Genomic DNA, 20024 nt, shown 5'->3' on the forward strand with positions numbered 1-20024 from the left:
GGTGATTTCTTATTTGCGCTGAAGCTCACTTGCAGCTATGGTCAGGTACTGCCGTATATTTTCAGTTTAATTTGATTCAAGAAATTATGGTTACCTCCGCATTTCCGTGGGGCCCTGTGACATCTCTGTATTTGATAGTGACTGCCGTATATAATGTACTCTCCCCCCACCTGACGTGGGTTGAGTCTACTACTGCATACCTACCAGATTACCAATACAAGGTCAGTCTGCCACCTGCGTAAGACTGAAAAGGAAACGGTAGAATATCCAGAAATAAAATGACAAAGGAACAATCTTACCTTTCACAAGAGTCAGAACAAATAAACAAGAAATAACACCAAAAACATGCGTTACCGAAGGAAAAAACTCGAAGGAACAACACATTCTGTAACGTAATAGCGCTAAGAAAAAGAGGACGAACATGGCCGACACCTTTGCGGCGGGGCGGGCGAGTGAGTTGGGATGCACTATTGGTGATCGAGAATTAAGCGAATGCAAGTAATGGACTAGGAAATAATGCATACATGTAGGTATTGGTAATCTGTGTAGGTTGCAGGCAGTAGACTTGGCTGTTTAAAACAAATCTGAGAAAAAAGTATGACATGGATAACACGTTTGGATTGGTGACTTTAGCTACATGTAGCACCGACAATTGGACAGTGTGATGAGTAAGATTTGAGGAATAAATAGCAGAGAGGTCAGCCTCACGAAGGGGGGAAGGGGTTAACAGGAGTCCAAGTGCACCTCATGACAGAAAGGACAGTTTGGCTGTGAAAGTGTGTGTTACCTTAAAGGGAATTGGCCGTGCTGGGAAGATATCTTGTAAAACATGCATCGACACGTAAAACAAATGTACATATAACAAGAAAACACATCTGCACAATTTCAAAACGCGCGGAAAGATGTTAAAAATTATAGTTTTCACGACCTTATTTCACTCCCTTCTCGGAGCAGAAGCTAAACATTCGCCGTCGGGTACTGAAAGTTGTCTGAAGAAATTCTCAAGAATCATGACATCATAGGACAGAGTCCTTTATCTGGCGACTGTTTACTGTTATGCAATGACGCGGCGACGTCGCGACACGTACTGTATGTAATGCAGTAGCGGTAGCATGTGCTATCATGTCAGACTCAAGTGGCGACAATTCCAGCATCGATGCTTTTTCGTCTTATTCATTTGACGAAGAAAGCGACATTGAAGGAGCTGATGAGGCACGAGAAATATTACCTTATCAGTTCGAACCCAGAATACACTCAGGAAGAGATTTTGCAACTCCAGGGTGTTGGCCACGGGCATGGCGGCGACCCAGAGGATCGACAACAAATCACTGACTGGTAATGATTTTTTCCTGCACCATTATAAAAATTTCTGAAAGACGTAATTGTCCTACCATTGGCTATTCGATGGCTATATTCACTGATGTTTCATAAATCCTGTTTGATTCTCATCGGCAAAACCAGGTGACGTGAAACGTTGGGTTGGGATTTGTCTTTAGGGCCTACTGGGACAGCTGATCGTGTGTTGTCCACAAATCTTTGCCACAAACGCTGGTGTGAAAAGTTGCTTGGGAATCTATAAAAACTGCTCTCTGGGGAATTGTTTTGATTGCGACTGCAGCCACCGACAACTCAGTTTATCAGCATTCTTTCGAAATTCACAATTCACGATAGAAATTATTACACGTGTACTACGTGATGCGAAACAAAATGAACGTGACATGTCAAGTTAGTTGTCTATTAGCTCTGCCCCGTGTTAAGAGAAGGGCATAGGAAACAAGACCAAATGTGGTTGACGTGATACGTACGAGTTACGTACCTGACTATGCGGGAGAGCTGAGAGTATTATTATTCTTGCACGGACCAATCAACTTTCTTGCTGGAACTATGCAGTCTTGTCTGGAAAGTCAAGTCCATCCTATGACGTCGCATTTTTGCCAAGATTTGTCTGCTGCCCTCATTGACCAATTTAATTCCATATGCAGTTTGATGCAGTTCCATCTTTGGAATCCAACTAGTATGGGGAACTACTAATACGGGGGTGAGGATTAGAACCCTCCTCCTAGCTTCACCCTCAAAGAATTACTTTCTCTTACTTTTTGGTGACATCCTGCACTGTTAAACTTAATGTTGGAGTCACTATGGGTCCTTGGTGCTTTATGATTATTAACTTCACAAGATTTGAACTTTGACCCCATAACGCAGTTGTTCCCCTCTCCGCTGTTGAGTTTGCATCTCCAAGCAATGAATGGGTACCTCAAGCTTTTCTTGATAGACAAATAAGGATATAAACATGAATGTAATCTTTGGTTTTTGCCTTTCATTGAGATAATGTAACAAATCTCATTTAAATGTGGAACAAAAGGGGATGGTATTACTTACATTGAAATGCTTTACAGCTATGCGCTGCTGGCATTTTCTTAAAGGAAAGTTTGGCTGAGTGGACTTAGTCCTTGAGCAAATAACTATACCTGATGACGCACATCATCCACAGAGAAATGCCAGGGCTCAGTCAGAAGCTATGCACAGGACCACACTGTTTTGTCCACTATACTCTCCCCCCCCACCACAGCTGAAAAAATATTATTGTTTCAAATCCCATCGACAGGAGGATAAAGAGGAGTCTATAACGCCAGTCTATAAGCCTGCTGAGGTGAGAGTGTTGCCGGGGTATTTTAAATGCTGTTGCCATGGTTACGACGGTCGTCACGATGCCTTGTGATTTCAGAGATGACTGGATACATAAACACCTCCAAAATATTCCAGACGGAAAGGTTGTTTCTTGGTCATTGATGAAGTCTTTTGGGAAAATGAAGAAATGTCTTCTCTTTATTGGTCATTGATCATTATTCAAGCCCAGTCTTGGAGCATTGTGGACACTTCCTAATCTTTGACTGATAGAGTCACAGATAATCGGCCTCGAGCGGAAACTCCTCGTCACTGGTTGAAAAGAGCCACGTTTGTTGGGAATATTCATTTTGTAGGGAGCGATACAGTAGCAATACTTGCCTTTCCTAGTTGTTTGTGAACGAGTGATGCACAGTTAGTACCAAAGGAGCTGCAGTTGCTAAGGAAATAGCACCCTCTCTTTTTCAAGTTCGAGGTCCATAGCTTCACCAATCCATATATTAGACAGCAGCTTTTGAGTGCATGCGTAACGACAGGGATTTTCAGGAGAAACTTTTCCTGAATTTTCATAAGGATCTAGTGTCCGTGTGAACAGATGGTTCAAAAGAGGCTTTTCGTGGCAGCTATCTTACAGGGCAGTTCTTTCGTTCCACAGGGAAATCTCCTTTGTGAATACCCTGTGGAAACAAAAGCACAGGCCTGCAAGATGGCAGCCATGGAAACCCTCGATTGAATGAATGAAATCCAAAATGAAGAACTTGACCAGCTGCTTTCTGGGCCACAATACTCTTTGGTATTAACCAAAATAACTGGTACTTCCTGGACATGCTTAACCAACCAAAGTACCAGTGACGTTTGCTTATAACCCAGCTCATTGATGTATTGCACACAAATTTGCTAAGCATTGTTTCCAATTCAGCAACTGAATCATTGTCCTGTCTCTTTGTGGCAAGCTTGAGCGCCTCGTGACATCAGATTGAATAATTGGGCCTCAGTTCTCTGAGTCAGACTTAGAAGTCCATGTTCAAGTCAGCTTTTTTACTTATTTAAGTTTGATCACAAGAAATGATCAACTTTATTTGCAGAGTTGCAGTAGAGTCAGTCACAAGTCATTCACAAGCCAGTCACAAGTCAGTCTCTAGCCAGTCACAAGCCAGTCACAAGTCAGTCTCTAGCCAGTCACAAGCCAGTCACAAGTCAGTCACAAGCCAGTCATAACTCAGTCACAAGCCAGCCACAAGTCAGTCACAAGCCAGTCATAACTCAGTCTCAAGCCAGTCACAAGTCATGCACAAGCCAGTCACAACTCAGTCACTAGCCAGTCACAAGGCAATCACAAGTTGATTTGTCAGTTCATAAAACAGGTCAGAACTAAAAGAGATGAAGAGTGACGAAAGAATACCTTTTTCACAGTTCTGACAGATTTGTGGTGACTTGTGACTGACTCAATTACAGCTGTGTTTCTTTGTAGTCTGCACCAAGCAGAAGGGGATATCAGACAGTATCCAACTGTTTGTCTTGACTTCTTTCATCTGATCGAATGTGGACGTGCTTGGTCAAATTGTAAATGGCAGGCGTGAACTTGGTCATTCTGACAACAACCAGTTGTACTTCTAATAGTTTATTTATTGCATAATGCCACAGCATGAACTAAGTAAAGAAACTTGACAGTGACTGTGACTCTGCTGATGTGAGCCAGATATGAATAATCAGCTTCTAATTTACATAACAGGTTTTGCCCTTACCCAACGTATATATTAATAAACACTGTATGCTCAGTGCTTGTCCGAGAACTTGCAAAAAAAGTCACAAGCTTACTCGGGTAGGACTCGAACCCACGACCTCCTGCTTACTAGTGCAGACGTCTTAACCATCTTAAACATCTAGAAAAAAAGCTTCTAATTTGTTATATAACCAGGTTGTCTAGATATTCTGTGCTGCTTCATCAACTTAAAGGATCCAGGAAATGATTTTTCTTAGAATCACTTTTTGTGTATCTCTGTACTATTTCTAAATGTTTGAAGACTGCCTTTTTTTGAGATACGTGAACTGAAAAGTGCACTTTTTAAACATTCCCAGATGAAGCATTTCTGGACAAGTGAGGGCGCTTTTTGATGTGAATCAAGGAAGGCAGGGTTCAGTTTGCACGTTTTCATGTTCAAAATGTGAACTCTAAATTTGCTGTCTGAAAAGATTTTGGGGAAGAGGTTATACTTGCATGTTTATTGCCATTTACTTACACAACAATAAATTGCCAAAGGAAATGAAATTTACGATAGCAGTGTTTAAAAAAATTGAGAAGTTTTCTGTGCACAAATCAATGCAACATTGAGGCTCAGTGCCTTGGATGACATCATAGTTTTGCTCATGAATATGAAAATGTGCATTAGCATAAAAACCAAAAAAAAAACCTCCAAAATATGGGTTAAAATTGCAAAACAAAATTTTGAATCAGATAAATTGAAACCCAAAGGTGCAATTTCAAGGGTTTTAATACAATTTAGTGGTCCCTTTAAGCATTGTCCAAACACCTTCATGTTGGGTGCTCATGAAATAGTCTCTTTGATTCCCAGTGTGCTAGATTGCAGTGCATACCTCCCCCCCCCTTTTGCCCGGATTGCAAATGCACATGTCCAGTGTCAGGTACAATGAGAAATGATAGACCAGTGATATTAACGTGTGTTTGTGCAGAGTTTGCCGTGGGCGTAAAACAAAACACTCAGGTCTGCGTACACCTGGCTTGCTGAATGGTGCGGTTCAGTTGTTCTCCTTATCCCCTCGCCCCCACCTCCCCTTAAGAAGGTCTCCCAAGACACCTTTTGCCGAGGACAATTACTGTCTGGTCCGAGAGCGTTCCACTCGCCCAGAATCTGCTGGGACACCTTTGGTGAAGGGATAGAATGGTCCGGAAGACAAGATGACGCTTGTCAGACAACCCGCTCTATCGTGTCTCCGGTCCGTTTTTATTGCCTCCGATGTGAATGGACGTGTCAATTGATTGGGGTCGATGGTACAGAAGACTGTCTTGTTATTTATGCAGTTGAGACTAAGGGATGGGGGGTCTTAGGGGGTGGGAGAATCATCAACACTGATCATTTATTCACCTGTACATCGTTATGTGAAGGGTGCCTGGAACTCTTATACTTTTGGACTCAAATTACCATGTTGTATCGTTCTCTTCACAACATTTTAAGACTTGCTTTAAGAAGGTCAAAAACTCAACGGTTCGTGTCCTGTAGAAAAGTTACAGATGTCGTGGCTCGGCCTCAAATCTCACTAAATGAGTCTTTAGGAAGGTTTTCCATGTAAGTTCTTCTTGTAAAAGAGAACATACCCCTGTCATTTTGATACATTACTCAATTTGACAACCTTGTCAATACGGAGATTATGAGGATGTGAAAATGATGGCAGTTCCTGTTGATTTCTGCTAGAAAGGGTTTGCTGATAGGCCCGACACTCAAAAGCAGCTCTGGTGACTTATGCCTCATTTTGTTGTGCTGAGTCACCATTGAGCATACCCCCTTTTTAATGGTTTAAATTGCACAAAAAGTACGAAAAGTGGAAGCTAATTATCCACCAACTTACCGGCAGTCCCCATCTTTTGGTGTAGAGGTATGCAGTTCCATTATTTATTTGCAATGTAGTTCTCAAGTTTTGTCAGATGAAGTCACCTTAAAGTTACGTAGTTACCGTGTGCACTGAGAATCAGTGCACTCATGCCCGTGACTTTCAGTCTCTTTGGCACGCAAGCAAGTTAAAGACAAGCCCGTCGCAGTTTCTTACATAGCCCGTAGCTAACGCCTGATTCGATTGACTGAGCTATCTGCATGTTGTACACGTTGACATAATTCAATTTAAAGCAGACGTTTTTCAGGACTCGATGGTAAGTGATGAGATTGTTGCCGAAAAAACATTCCCCACAAAGATGTGCACGGGCCCCGTCTTCAATTCAACTGCCGAGTTGCATTCAAGGGAGAAAGGGAACCATACAGCATTACCTGATTCAAATCAGTAAGTAGGCAATGACACCTTTTGAAAATTGCTTTTGCCCCATGTAATTTCTTTCCTTCTGTCAGGAATGAAGTATGAGCAACTCTTGCTGCGAGCATTTTTCCTTCCCGTCTTTCTCAGATAAAGAGAGATAAGAAGCCAAGTTGTAGTAGATTTCTTTATTCAAGTCAATTACAAGTTGAATCAGAAGTTATATCACAAGTCATCTAAAAGTCACAAGTTTGTTCATAAAGGGAGTGGACAATGATGACTGTTTTCTTGTCGCAATTCAGTTGCATCTAGGGGTAATATGATTCCACTGCAGACCGGATGACTTGTGATGGACCAGTGGTAGATGTGTTAGAACTTTACTGCAGCGCTGAGGGGAAAAGTAGCTTCAAACTGTTTCCAAATTTGCACACGTGGACCTAATTAATGATTTTGTTTGCTTCAGAGAAGCTCAAGAATGCCATTTTCGATAATGCTGTAACGGCTGAATACATTTATTCATTGTGTGACTTAGGTCCATTATCAAGGTACATGTATCATGGATATTTGGGTTCATGTCTGGTACCTCGCTCAAACAGTGTTTGTAGAATGCAGTTTTAAGTCTGCTTGCTCAGAAATTGATCAGCGTGAGAGACACCAAGCTGCTGCCAACGGCTCTGAGTGCATGATGCCTCAAACAGAAAATGACTAAATATAAACACTGTAAAGATTTTAATTAAACAGAATCATTGAAAACAAAGGGGAAACCATTGGCAGGGCTCGTCGCTGTACGGTGCAGTGCCTGACTGGTACCTCGGGATCAGGTTACCAGCCTCCAGTCTCTCAAGGATTTTCTTTTTATGGCCGTCCTTTCCGTTCCCCTTCGGAGCATTTGAAGTGTCCTCTTCTTGCCGATTGAGTATTGGACATCCACCCACGTAATTTATGTCACGGTAAAAAAAGAACAAGGGAAAGAATGAGAGATGGAGAGAAACGATTAGAAAAAAACGCAGCCTGCTGTGAAGTGATACGGAAGATTTATTTGGTTTGTGCGTGGGAAAGAATGTTGCACCGCTGTCATCCCGCCGGGTACAACTTAGCGTTAAGAATGAGGGAACCAAACCGAAGATATACACAAGTAGTTATTTTTAGAGTGTGAATTAATAACTTTGAGGTTGCCCCAATGTTTGAGTGATGACAAAACCTGCAGGACAATTATAGGTTTATGATTGATTGTGTAACAGAGGCAAGTTCTGTTTTTCAAAGAATTAATGTAAGAGATCTTGCCGATTTATATGTTATATGTATTATCTCTGGTAATGAAATAAAGGTTTTCCTCAGGCATCAGTCATTAATAGGCCAATCCATTAAAGTCCCCCCCCCCATTGTGGGCCCTGCAAAAAGTGTTCAATGCATTGCCCAGTATCAATCTCAATACCTTCATGGACCCTTTTTTATCCCTCTGGCCAATATCTGTGATTGAACTGCCTGAAACAAAATCAACTACGGTAGCATTTCATTCCAATTAAACCAGTGCCAGAATGTTGTGAAATGACCCTCGGACCGCATTACTGAAAGCAGTCCAGTGATCTGTCCATGCTTATGCAATTGGAAACAGTGGGCTGTTGAACTGTCACAGTTTTTATAAAGAGACCCTCCAGAATACAGGCCAACAGTTGATGCACCCGCAACATTTTGCCCAGCTCTGGGTAAAACTCGTCTGCCTCACGTTGACCATCACAGTACAGCATAATAGCAAATTTTATAATTTGGTATTCATCGATACTTCCAGTGGTAAGCGTACATTTGGTTCCTCTTGCACTGGGAAAGTTGGTGTCCTTGCCATGTGAGAAAAATACACTATTTTGTAGACATTAAGCTCAGGGTCTATGTGGCATCATTAGACAGAGATACACTAGGGATACTGTGCGGCTTATTGTAACCCAGCTGTACTTTTACATGAATTGATTTGTTTTGTGAAGTTGTAATTTTACTTGTTCATACATAAAAACCTGAAACTTTCATTTATACTGAGACTGATTCTCCTTGGCTCCTCCAAGTCATAGGCTGCTCGGGTCTTAATATTCAACAGCAATTGTCCACTGCTTGAACCCCCGCTGGAATTGCAGCAGGCAAGTTGGGACACTCGACAAGCCGTCATGGTTTCTGAAGCGTTTATTGTCTCCAATATGTGGGCCGCTGGGCAGGATCTCGTATGATTTGCATTTTGTACAGATATTAGGGCATCATGACATCGAGACACAGAGACATCAAGACATCAGGATATCATAACGAGATCGCTAGTGAAGATAATCATTATGGCGTCCTGAGATACCCACCCTGGGACCTTGTTTTTACAACTGCCTGCCTCGTCTTGCGAGTAGAGTCCTCCATCTTGTATTCTAAGGAACTGTAGCTTCAGAGCACAGCGTTAGAATCTTACTTGAGAAGAAAAAAAGAGAGAGAGAGTGTGAGAAGGTGCGGGGACGATAAAAATCTCAGCTGTGCGTGGGCCTAACGTGGACCGAGTGACGCAGGCACATAATGTACTCATGTACCGGACAGACAAAATTTATGCAGCTTGCACGTTGCTAAGGTCTGGCACGAAGTGCCTGGGGCTGAGTGGAGACAAGAGTTGTTTTTCAGGGGCAGGGGGGGAGGGTTGTTGTGTTTAGGCTGGGTGTGGAAAGAGGGAGATTTTGGATGTAGCTCACTATAAGGGAGAAATGCTATCTTTTTTTATTTGGAAGTCCCTTGTTTGTTTTGCGTGCTGGGTTGTTTGTTTGTTTGTTTGTTTGTTTGTTTTTGTTGTTTGCTAGAATTTCCTTGGGAATGGTACCTAATATCCCCACATCTTATCCACCGACAATCTGCAATACATGAAATAAGTTATATTTTGACAAGCTGTCTCATCAGAGACCTATTTGTACTTTTTAAAATGTGAAGTCGGGCAACATTCATGAAGTAATTCACCTGGGTGGAGTGATGATTAACTTCTGTGAATTTAAAGTGAAACCCTTTGCCCCTTACATCACAGCCACTGTCTGCTTCCAAAATAGAAAGAAGCAAATTATCAGAGTCAATTTTTTCTTCCTGTTTGAATGTCCAGAGAGGTTCTTGTCTGACAGAGCTGAGCAATTTCTGCATGTACATGTACATCCGCAGCTCAAAGACGAGACAGCTGACAGTTATATCACTGCGGCACCTGTCACCTAATGAAATCTCTAGACCATGTCACTCCCCGTTGACTAAATTGCAAGTTGTGGTTGCACGGCAGGCAGAGACTTTCACTGAAAAACCAAACTGCCCCACGCCGCTTTGCTTCTCTTTATCTTGAAGTACGGGCTGGTTGACAGTTGTTGATGGCAGATCGTATGGTATGGAGGAAAAAAAAACAAACAAAGAAAAAAAGGAACGTGGTGTGGTTGGCTATTTTGACTAGCAGGATGTCGCAGTTGATAGGCTATAAATTCCAAAATGTTGGCACCGGCATTGTCCAGAACTTCACTAGAGCTTCATTTGTCATTGCTCATGCTGTCTTAAGAACTTTCATTGCTGTGAGTGAACGATGACAAGCAAATGCCTTTACCAATATGGGTGATTCACAATAGTGCGCCTCCAAGAGTTTGCAATGCGTTGGCCAATCACAACGCGCAAAATTTGTCGACCGTTTCTAAACGTGCATTGGGTGTTCAAATTTCGCGCATGGTGATTGGCCAATGCGTTGCAAAGTCTTGGAGGCGCACTATTGTGAAACGCCCTCATTGTATTACGTTCCATATTGATAGATCTCTCTCCTTCTACTTGGCAGTCATGATAGTCATGTGTTTTGCCTACCAGCGGCTAGTAGACTGTGACTGGCCATCCATACAAACATGAAAGAATCACCCATGATGTTCGGGAAAAAAAGCAGCTATCGAAACACTAAATAATAAACACAGGCACGCAACTTTTCCTCAGATCAACTGATTTCCTCGTTTTTCATTTTGCAAACTTGCCGTCGAAACTCGAAAAACATTGTACAAAGTCTTGTAAAGATTGGAATTTCATTGTTTTTTGTCAAAGTCTAAATTGCATGCCTGTAAACACTGCTACTAACTAAATGAAAGTGTGGCCCTTTTTGGGGCAAAACCTGACATCATCGAAGGGTGACGTTTCTGCAAACTTTGGCAGACTGCATGAATAATGCTAGTAAGCATTATGAAAGAGGCCTGTAGCTCATGGCTTACTTTGAGACTGTTCAGGTACTTGATACTGCATTTGAAGCCTTGTTAGTACTTTCTTTTGAAGCTGCTGTGAGTACTTGAGTAGTACTAGGCCACAACAATTCACCTGTTGCCAGTTGCCTCTTTTTTGTTTTCGTCTTGTTCACGTCATTGTTTGCTTTGCTCACTTTCTCCCTCAGAAGGCAAGGCGGACCCTTTCCATGGGGGACGATCACCTCCTGTGCGTGCCCGGGGAAGCCAACTCCATCGATGCGGTGAGGGAGGAGGAGGACGAACACCCCAGTGAATTACCCTCTGAGCAGAATTCCGTCAACAACAGGCAGATGGGGGGACGCAAGCCCAGAAACATGTGAGTACACAGCCGGCTTGTGGGGGTTGGGGATGGAGGGGTACTCAGGCCAGAGCTCCACATAGAGAGAATGGCCACTTTACACAGATAAGGCAGCATAAAAAAATAATAAGTTTAGCATCAGCGCCCGCCTCAAAAATCTTGCTGCATGATTTTTTTTTTTTTAAAAGTTGTCTTTTCTGATGTCCTTAGCCGTCTGCCGTAGTTTCTACAATGCCACACAACCTCGTGCACGCACAACATGCAACCTGAGTACATACACACAATGTCATGTGAATTCTGTTCACGAGTCTGAAGTGAACGTGGCGCTTTCGTTCCGTGGTTGCAGCAGTCCAGATCAGCATGCATACCAAAGTATTTATAACAAAAATCCTCCTCCCTCCATGTTTCTGGCAAATACAATTGATGCTAAACTGTTTTTTCTTAAGTGGCCTAAGTGGTAATGGCACCCAGAACACAAGAAGTCATTTTCATGTCTGAATGCACACAATGTATAGACCTTATTCATGTGGAAGCTAGTTTTGATCCGTTTGATATATTGTCAACTGTCAATTAGGATGGCACCAGACTGTTTTATGATTGGCACGTGTTCCAAACGTCCCTTTCAATATTTTCCAAATCTTGCTTAAAACACTAAGGTACATTTTTTATCTTTTTAATTACAAATTTGAAATTATTCATCAGAGTACTAATTTGTCATGAAATTTTATTTTATTCCTTTCATTTCTACTCTCAAATTTAAAAAAATGAAGAGTTAACCTCGCCTTCATTTTCAACATTGCCGATCCAAAACTAAAGTCTAAAATCAGTCACCCAACTGCATTTGATCAGTCCTTTGCCTTGATACTCCTCAGGGCTACAATTTACAGTCTGTTCCAATGGAAGATTTTGAGACGCTTAGTGGCAGCAAGCACACTGGTCCTTTCTGAGCATACGTGCATAGTTCTGAGCACGTGCAATACCGCAAAAGGGGGACCAGTATAGTCTCCCGTTGGTTGGTGCAACCCAGCCCATTATTTTGCAAACACAGTGGCGCCGTACTTTGCATCATTTGAGACTTCTTGTGGCAACTTGGTCCACATTGCCGCTCTGACTCTGGCTACACGAAGGAGGAGAGGGGACTAATTCTGCTGACTTTGCAATTCAACAGATATATTCCAAGCTTCCCCCCCCCCCATTTTTGGGGGATTTGTTTGTCTGAAAGTAGTGTTGTAGTTTAGGCCACCATAAGCCTCCAAAAGTCCCTGCAATACATCTCAAGTCATCCGAGTTCAAGTCAAGTCCCAACCTATGGAAAAGAGCAGACACATGCCTTTTTCAATTCACTGTTTACCCTGTTTTACTTGCAAAGGATTTGATCACAAAGAACTTCATTACAACACTGTTAGAAAGGGATGTTGTGTTGTTATTTATTGACCACTTCTAATTTTATCTGCTTCCACGATTGGAAAACATTATCAGTTGTTCAGCACAGAAATTACCTAAACACGGGAAATATTTGCTCAGCAAATATAGGTTACCGGCCAAAATTCCAAGTGAAAAACATTGTCTGTCGATTTTTTGGCTAGGGACATACAGTGTTCTTGTCTCTGGGTCTACAATATTGGAAACAATCTCTCTTAAATTTTTCTTTTTTTTTCTCTTGGGTCTCTTTTTTTTGTGCCTCTGAGCTCTAGTCATGTGTAGCTCAACCAAATTGGGCCCCAGGGATACCATGCCATGATTTATCACAAAAGCATGGCTAGCAGAGCCTTTGGCGCAAAAAAATAGCTGACATCGAAACTCGCTTCGATACTTACAGGAGTTCAAATAGTTGGCAACACCAAACATTAAAGAACTTTGACGGCGCTGTTTGTGGCGACATTCCTTTTTCCAGGATATTTCTTGTCGCCTTCTAGTTTTTCTGAAACCCTTCCTTTTGTGCAACACGAAAGAGATGATGTGATTTATGCGGTTGACACCCCAGGAATGAAGCAATCCGATAAAGCCTTCCTCTTCACTTTGAAGCCAATCTGATTACTGCATTCTCACAAGTTCAGAGTTTAATCTGGCCATCTGTTCAGTGTACAGGTACACGCGCATCAATGCTCCCAGGCATTGAAAGATATGTACGGTTTGTGTGAGTTCATTATTGCAGTGAATGACGAGGGACAACAGTGCTTGCATATCCACAGCTTTTAGTCTGCTATGCTTTAGGATCTTGTGAGTTGTCAAGTACATATACAAAGTGTCCTGTTGGTTCTGTGTAACCATCAAAGTTACACAGGTGATTCTTGATTGATCGTCAGTAACATTTCAGTCTGTTCACCTGTCTTTTTCACAGTTTGACCAAACTCGCAAACTGTTTGTTTGTGCATAGAATTAGAAGGAACTGGTCTCCAGGTGCCAATTTCATAGAGCTGCTTAAGCACAGAATTTGGTAACCTGATTTGTCAAGCCAGGTTTTTCACGCTTAAATAAATTTTTTACTTAAGCAGCGCTATGAAAATGGCCCACTAGTGGCTTTAAAGGGTGGCTACAGTACATTTTTTTATTACAAACCTCTAAAATGCACCTTTTTGCCTCAGTTAACCTTATTTTCAACTTTTGTTTCATTAATTCAAAGGGTATTTTAATGCCTTTTTGGTTTTTATGCTAATGAGAATTTCCACATTCATAAGCAAAACTGTGATGTCATCTCTGGAAGAAGCCTCAATGTTACATTGGTTTGTACACAAAAAGTTCTGCACTTTTCCTGGACTTGGGTTTCTCTTCTTTGCTGATTCATTGATGTTCATGTGCATCGCAACAAGAAAATGTTTTCAGTTAGTAAATACTGGGTTCACAATTTGAACAGAAACACCTATGCACTGAACCTTGTCTTCCCTAGATGATGTCACAGCAACAGCGCCCTCAGTTGCATGAATAATTTTAATTGTTTAAAGACATGCACTCTTCAGTGCATTTCACTAAACAGGAGTGTATAAGAGTTTTCATACAACGAAGAAGAGTACAAAGATGCAGAAAAATTGTGCACAAGAAAATTCCTTGCAGCTACACTTTAAGGGTGTTTTCTCATGGTCATGTACATGTACAGTACTGCCTTAACCCCAGTTGCAAAGTTTTTTTCGCACTCTACAGTCTCTGAAATGCCTGGAAATGTACCTTAACCCCAGCAGTTCCCAATTCTCCAATTTCGATAACATTTTTCGCACTCTCCCCTGAGCGGAAGAGTCACTCTAGCTATTCTTCCAATAATCCAACAGCAAAGAAGTGTCCACAGAAAATGAATATGAACTTAGTATGCAGTTGAACAAGATATATGCAGTATTTATGTAGACGCAGGATATGAAGCTGTGCTTTGACAAGTTGCTTTTGACAACCGGAAATGGCCAATTATGATAGAGACACTTTAGTCATCCGTTGATTAGGATAATGGAGTTGCGCTGGACACGCTTTAATTCTAGAGTGTCCCGTCGCTAGGGGAACCTGTCACTTCCTTCATCAACTCAAATGAGGCACCGTTTCCGATGTGAAGGCTGTCACATCTCCCTCTTGGACAAAAATTCTTGCCTGGCTGTCATGAATGAGGCTACAGCTTGCCAGTAAACTTTGACATTATATGTGGTTTTTTTGGGGGGGGTCTGGTTTCCAAGCAAGTGACATCGGCATTGGGAATCATTCCGTTGGACTGTTTGTTCAATTGTGCGTGGCATGCGCCGGTCATCAACTCTGGTAAATAGAGTGATTGACAGAGTGGATGCATGTATTCAAAGAGAGTTGGAGACAAGACATAGACTCTGGTGCGTGTTTACATCCACAAAAGTATATATACAAAACAGACAATATGTTCCTAGTTCAGCAAATTTGCATAAATTACACGTAGGAACAGAAAAGAACATGCCTTAGTGTTGCCTCTGGGCAGTTTGACACAAAACAGATCTTCATTATATCATCATACAGATCATATTGTGTATGATTTGTACGTTAGAATCAGGCTTCGGCGTCAAGCCCCAGATGATGAGTGTTTAAATAAATAAGTGATGTGACTGTGCATACGAAGGGCTTACACTGGGTGTTTACAAATTCATATGGTAACAAAAAATGCAGAATACACCTCAAGACTCATTTTGTGGGACGTGAGAAAGTGAGCATTAACACTCACTTTGTGAGTTCTGAAAAAGTGAGCATTGTGATTCATTTTGTGGGAGCTGAGAAAGTGAGCATTACAACTCATTTTGTGGGATCTGAGAAAATGAGCATTAAGACTCATTTTGTGGAATCTGGGAAAGTGAGCATTACAACTCATTTTGTGGGATCTGAGAAAATGAGCATTAAGACTCATTTTGTGGAATCTGGGAAAGTGAGCATTACAACTCATTTTGTGGGAGCTGAGAAAATAAGCACTAAGACTCCTTTTGTGGAATCTGAGTAAAAATTAAGACTTATGTAGAGATCTGGAAATTCCCCATCTAATTTAGCGAACTGTGTGACCTTTGAACCTTGTGCACGTCTTCAAGGCGTGATTGGGCCCACGTGGGTGCAAAGAATGTACATGTACAGTACAAGTATTTTCTGTAAGTCTTGCATGTCGGCCGGAAGTGGCGGCACTGAAGTCGGGCAGGTTTCCAAGGTTTTTTTCGGGAGAGCGGGGTGTGCTGTGCGAGACGACTGGGTGGGTGGACGTTGTGATGGCTCGGCCGGGAATCACATAGATTAGCACCGGTTTAATTGTCCAAGCATTTGTGATTATAAAAGAAATCCAGTCCGCTTGAACACCCAAGTCTTTCAGTGCTTGCTGAACTTTCTTTTTGCCTGCCTGGCCTCCAATTCCCCGCTTCAGTTGCGGACGGACCGCCGCCCCCAAGCGATCGGCCAGGGGCTGGACCGCTACACTTACATGTATTTTGTGGAATCTTAGCACGTGATCATTAACCACTTGCTGCCGGGGGACCCGTTTTTGAGCACATAGGCTTTACACCCAAAACCTGGGCCTTGTAACAAAAGACATTGCTCGGCACAAAAGACTGAGCTGCTGGGCATTACCAACATTTTTTCACTCTCAATAGTGGAGATGATCCAGCCTTGTTTTGAAACAGTATACCACGGTTTGGGGCATTTAGAGCAAGCGGATTACCACCAGGGACAAAAGCGCCCCACCACCGCAGCGATGAGCCACACAGCACGGCTGCACGCTAATCTGGCCCCTATTGAAAAGAGGTCAGCAATGCACTGTGCCAGGTTCGGGAACAAAAGACAGTTACATAACACCGCACAATGTGGGCTCTTTTTACAAGGCTGCAGGCCTGGCTGAAATACTCGGGCATCAATAGATTTTGTTTGTCAGGCTACAGTGGCCACCAGACAGTAATTCATGTGGGTGTAAATTACTTGAAATGATGAATTTTTGAAGGTTTTTAAAAACTGAAAATCTTGAAATTCCCCTGTTTGTGTGCACATGTGGTTAAGACTCCGTTTGTAGAATCTTGGAAAGTGAATGCTCAGACTGACCTATTGCAAGAGGATTCAGACTCAAGTCTTATATACATGTATATATTCATTTGGACATTTCTCCATGCGTCTAAATGTCCACTTTCCTTCCCAAAAATCAAATAGTAATAGTTCTCAGACCACACGGGGGGAGGGTGTTTTTTATTACATCACCATTATATTGCTGTAACATAGTATAACACAGGTCCTGTCATCTATCGAAGCCATTGCAAAAAACGGTTGTCCTGAATATTAACTAGGTACCCCCCCAGATTGTCAGCAACTTTCCTGAAAATCTCAGGTGGGAGGAGGGTTACCTTGAGCAAAATGCCTTCCTTTTCTCTCCATGTATTGCCATCTGCATGCTCCTTTAGGATGTGCCAAAATGAAGTTATTTTTCATTACTATCATGCCATCACCTTGAGTGTGCCATTGGCCACCGTGACAGATAGCTGTTGCTCGTGGGCACGTCCAATCAGCAGTGCCAGAGACACAACGTGCGTGCGCAGATGGGAGCAGGCTTCCTGCAGCCGACACAACACGAGCTTGCACATGTACATTGCGGCTCCGAGCCAGGTATTTGATGAACATAAATACCCCCGTGCGCATGTCTTAATCTGGAGCAGTTAATTATGATGAAGGTAAGCATCGGCGGTCATGTGTGACGTGACTGTCCAGTCAGGTGTCTGATTAATGCCTCCAAGTGCGATCATGCGAGATGAAATCAATTTTGAGGGATTTTTTGGCAGTGCTGTGAACAGGGAAGATTGATTATCGTTTGCTGGGTGTGAATGAATGCCATGAATGCGTGTCGTAACAATGTGTAAAATTTCTGGGAAATTTTAAATGGGAGGGGCTTTGTCTGCATTGTGGGCGCTCATGTTTCCAAGAAAATCCAATAATATTTTTGGATAAGAGAGAGTTTTCTGTCCTGTGTGTGACATCGGGATCATTTTCTAGGGAATTACCCGCAAGTCAAATTGAGGGTGTTGCTAGGGGATACATACAAATAAATAAACAAATTCTTTGTAATCAATTTAAGTTTTGTTATTTGGAGATGAATGTGGGACTTGAACCAGAAACTTCGAAGTACCAAAGCACCTTAGTAAAAAATTGGTCTGATGGACCAAGTACAATCCGTAAACACTTTCACTAGGAAATCCAAGATACCACCTGAATGGTCTGAAGCATTCTGAAACAGATTAAGGATTTAAAACAACATTATCTGGGACATTTTTAACTGTGCCACATTAATTGTGCCCATTTCCATGAGTGAACCTATAAAAAGATACAGGTTGGTACTGACATACATGTTTTTCTGCAGTAAAAAAAAAAAAATCATGAGCGGAAGCTTCTTCAACATAATTGGGACTGGAAATGGCTTATGGATGTTACAGTGCGCCATCGTACTTGTAAGAGGTCTTTTGCCAAAAAAGTTTAGCACTTATCTCGACCAGAATTATTTTTTTTTCTGCACTCTTTCACTCCAGCGAAATGTGTTACGTACATTTTTTTCTGCCACTCACTGGACATGAAATGTGAAAAATGTTTTTTTCTTGTTTTGCTTCTCCAGTCTTGCCATTGAGCACGTTCCTGGAACATAAGGTTTGTTAGTGCCATGGCTTCTAAGAGCTTTTGGCGGTACTTAGGCATGCTCAAAAGCCATTAGCTGAAAAGCTCACCTTCTTCCTAATAGTCAGTGCTTATTTTCCTGTGATGAGGAGATGAACAAGTCATCATTTCTTGCGTGAACTCAAAAAGTCGATGGGACCTTTCCTGTCACTCTTTGTGTATTGCACGCGAACATAAAACATGCATGTTTCTGATACTTTTTTAAGAACGCTTTTTCCAATTTGGTCCGAGTTTTCTATGTCCAAAGTTTACCCAATGTGACTGAATGGACAAATTGCTTTGAAAAGGGTGACTTTCAGCAATCAAGTACTTGCAGAATTACCTGAATGGATAGCTCTTGCATACATGTACCTCTAAAAATACTTATGAGTCAAAAACTGATGATGATCTTATGAAATCTATGTCTGTTACTCCTAAATGCCAAAGAGAATCTTGCCAAGCCTTGTGAAAATACTACAAGTTAGAAATGAAAATGTGTGATTTCAAACATTTGTTTCATGCTGGCTAAGGTAGTTTAAAACCTGGCTATTTGGATGGTTGCCATCACAAGTTGTGAACTGTAAATTCTTCAGTCGTGTGATTTGCACTCCAAAATCTGCACTTAATTAGCATTTTGGCCCGGAGGTTGTGAGTGTTTGTTTACGACGGTTGAGATGTAAGAGCCAGGCGTTCATTAAATGCATGCCGCGGTGTGTTTGCCATTCAAATAAAATTCAAGCAATAACTTCACTGCGAGGCAAACACCAGTGCCTCTGACATTTGTAACGACCGAAAGCACACATCCGCTGTACTCGTAGGGAGAAGGGGGGGAGGTGTGATGTCGTACCGCGATGTACATTAGATACCAGCCCCAGAGAAAGAAGAGGAAAACATTTAAAAAAAAAAACTAGAGAGGAAGGTCGAGGAAACAGGCCGACTCCACCTTGGTGCACGTGATGCTAAAGGTTAGTGGGCCAGGCATCATCGGGGGGTTGATGAGATCGGACGAGGCTGGTAACGGTCTGGTGGATGTACATGTAGCTCTTCTGGATCACTGTCCTCGATCTGTGGTCTGCCCGCTGAGCGTCTATTTGGGCTCTCAACAGATCAGTCCTCTTGTCTTTCTTTTCCTATCTCCCTCCCCCTTCTGTTCAAACTCATCTCTCTTAATGACACCTAGTGTGTGTGTGTGTTTGTGTACATGTATGCATGTCGGTGGGTACAGCCAACAAACCGTGGCCGGACTCGGAGCGGGGATGGTAACCCGAGATGTTGGCTCGGCGCGTAGCGTGACAGCAGTGGACGTGCTGTAGTACCCATGCAAATGCAAGGAGGGAAGGGGGATGACTCTGACCTATATGTCAAGAACTGGATAGTCGCGATCACGTCCCTGCCCCTTGAAACGGGCGGCAGGATTGACTACGGTTGAGACCGTAGTTGCAGTTCCACTCGGCGAAATAAAGCAGAAGGAATAATACATGAACAGGTGATATACACAATCATGATTGGAAAATGCAATTTTTTTCATGTTGCTCCCCGAAGTGCTGATGACACTGATAAGCTTAGAGAATTCACATGGAAGAAAATTGTATTTTGTAATGTAAGAATATGACATTCATATCTGCAAGGCTGTTAAATTGATGATGATGATAACGGGTAAGTCATAGTAAGAATACAGTAATGAAGATGAATGGTTTATCTTAAGGGGGAGAGTGGGAGTCGAAGATGAGATAATCTGAGTTATTCTCATTTCCAAGCACGTAAAA

General features: G+C 42.2%; 1 protein-coding gene across 3 annotated transcripts in view; it reads left to right on the forward strand.

The window, feature by feature from the left end:
• LOC110975754 (uncharacterized) overlaps window positions 1-20024 on the forward strand; it is a 166375-nt gene that overhangs the window by 125084 nt on the left and 21267 nt on the right. For 2 of the 3 annotated variants that reach the window (XM_087143664.1, XM_087143665.1), the window contains exon 18: window positions 11009-11178. In XM_087143664.1, coding sequence (XP_086999790.1) covers window positions 11009-11178 — 170 coding nt within the window. The remainder of the gene's footprint in view (window positions 1-11008; window positions 11179-20024) is intronic. The other variant, XM_022228507.2, reaches the window with a different exon arrangement.

Source organism: Acanthaster planci, linkage group LG11 (genome assembly GCF_054643075.1).
Source record: "Acanthaster planci isolate LZ-2023a linkage group LG11, COTS_SCS, whole genome shotgun sequence".
NCBI lineage: Eukaryota > Metazoa > Echinodermata > Asteroidea > Valvatida > Acanthasteridae > Acanthaster > Acanthaster planci.